Raw genomic sequence first — 1821 nt, forward strand, 5'->3', positions numbered from 1 at the left:
TTTTCTACGGTCTTTAGGGATATGTATAGTCTTTAGGGTTCTAATTCATATAAACAATTCTATCAGGAATCGGCTGGTCAGAAGATTAATGGCTGCCCGATTTTAATACTAGTACTGGATTCCAATATTTCACACCAGAACGGAAAGTGTCGCTTTTGGGTTTCCGAATTTGACCAAGAATATCACTAGACAAACGTATAATTCTATATAATTCAGCCATATCGATCACAACAGAACACCAAATATATATCATAAATGTCAATCTTGATTAATAATGAAAATTCAAATCTATGAAACCTAATTTTACAAATAGCAGAAGGTAAATCCATAAACTTACACCTAGTTGTTCACGATACACACACACACACATAGCTAGAGAAGTTTTCTTCTTATCTCTCTACACCCCACTCGATCTTCTTCGTCCAACCCTGAAAGAAACCCTTGCAAATACGACACTCATGGGGAAAGATATATCCCTTTTATTATAACAGGAGACCCTTATAACACATAAAGAATCCATAGAAAATTAGAAACTATATACAAGATATATATTATTAATTGGTTGTTACTGATCGAAGCAGGAAGCTAAAGAATAGAGGCATCGATCACTTATCTCCAAACAAGTAGCCAAGTGATGAATCTCCTCCAGGAACTGATTTAACTTTTGTTGTTGGACGATCCTGAATGATCAGATCCAGGATTAAATTCCATAATATAACTCGTAAATATAAAAATCTATAACAATGATATGACAGTTAACGTACTTACAGTTAAAAAGTTTCCAGAATTTTGGCCGTCAGCTCTTGGATAGTTGTTGGAATTGGTAGGAGTCTGATGATCTGATGATGGCTTTTGATAATCATCAATGGTGGTGATATCGATGCCGTATGGCGGCAATACTGGCTTAGCAGCTGGGGGTGGAGTTTGTGGCTCCTCTGAGCCAAACAAATAACCCAATGAACTCGGTCCACCGCCATAGCTCCCGCCTCTACTCATGGCTTCTCAGTCGATCAGGAATATCAGAAATGGGATGGGAAGGAAAGGGAGCCCTAATATATACACTGAGGCTGACAGTGCATACCTAATTTGTCATTAAATATGTTGCAATTTAATTTGTTGCGGGGTAATTAACTAATTAATCAATTAATTAAGTCTTCAGCATTTGTTTTTGTTCTTAAGGTCTTGTGTCTCTAACTACACAAATAGAAGCTAGAAGGCATGCATATACAGGCATGAAAAAGAGGGATGTGTTGTTTTTGACCATCTACAACCGGAAATTGATGTACGTACGTATAAGCATGCACTACACGTACGTACACACACATATCTATTTGATTATAATTCCTGGATTTCAAGAGAAATTAAAATCCTGGTTCTTAACCAAAAATAAATCCTGGTTATATTCTAGAACTGTTGCTTTGAAAGGTGGCTAAACGGAATTATATAATTAAGTTGGTTGAAGGTCAGAATCAATTCTGAACTTGATTACCTTTATAGCAATTTTAAGCTTCTATTACTTAGCGATATATGGTAATTGCACAACTGGACACATATGGCTTAATTCTTACAAGTTGACCATTGTTGCTGTTGTATGAAATTTTAGGCCACAGATTACGAAAAATTTGTTTTCGTTAACCTTTATTATGCACATTCTATGTTCATTATCCTAAGTAAATGTCAAGTGTAATTTTTTTAATAAATTTATAACTATTATAAAAGACAGTTAAGATTTACTTAGAACGGTGAGGATGATTTGAGCAGACCACAAATTTGTTTCCACATATTATCAAGTACCCTACTGGATTCTTTCTTTATTCCCTT

General features: G+C 35.1%; 1 protein-coding gene across 1 annotated transcript; it reads right to left on the reverse strand.

The window, feature by feature from the left end:
- Positions 1-221: 221 nt before the first annotated feature.
- LOC126794359 (protein SPIRAL1-like 5) lies at positions 222-1057 on the reverse strand. Its single transcript, XM_050521056.1, has 2 exons — positions 769-1057; positions 222-680 (listed from the first exon to the last, which is right to left on the reverse strand). Exons 1-2 carry the CDS (start codon positions 994-996, stop codon positions 606-608), a joined length of 303 nt encoding a protein of 100 aa, XP_050377013.1. The 5' UTR covers positions 997-1057; the 3' UTR covers positions 222-605.
- Between the last annotated feature and the right edge of the window lie 764 nt (positions 1058-1821).

This window comes from Argentina anserina, chromosome 5 (genome assembly GCF_933775445.1).
Source record: "Argentina anserina chromosome 5, drPotAnse1.1, whole genome shotgun sequence".
NCBI lineage: Eukaryota > Viridiplantae > Streptophyta > Magnoliopsida > Rosales > Rosaceae > Argentina > Argentina anserina.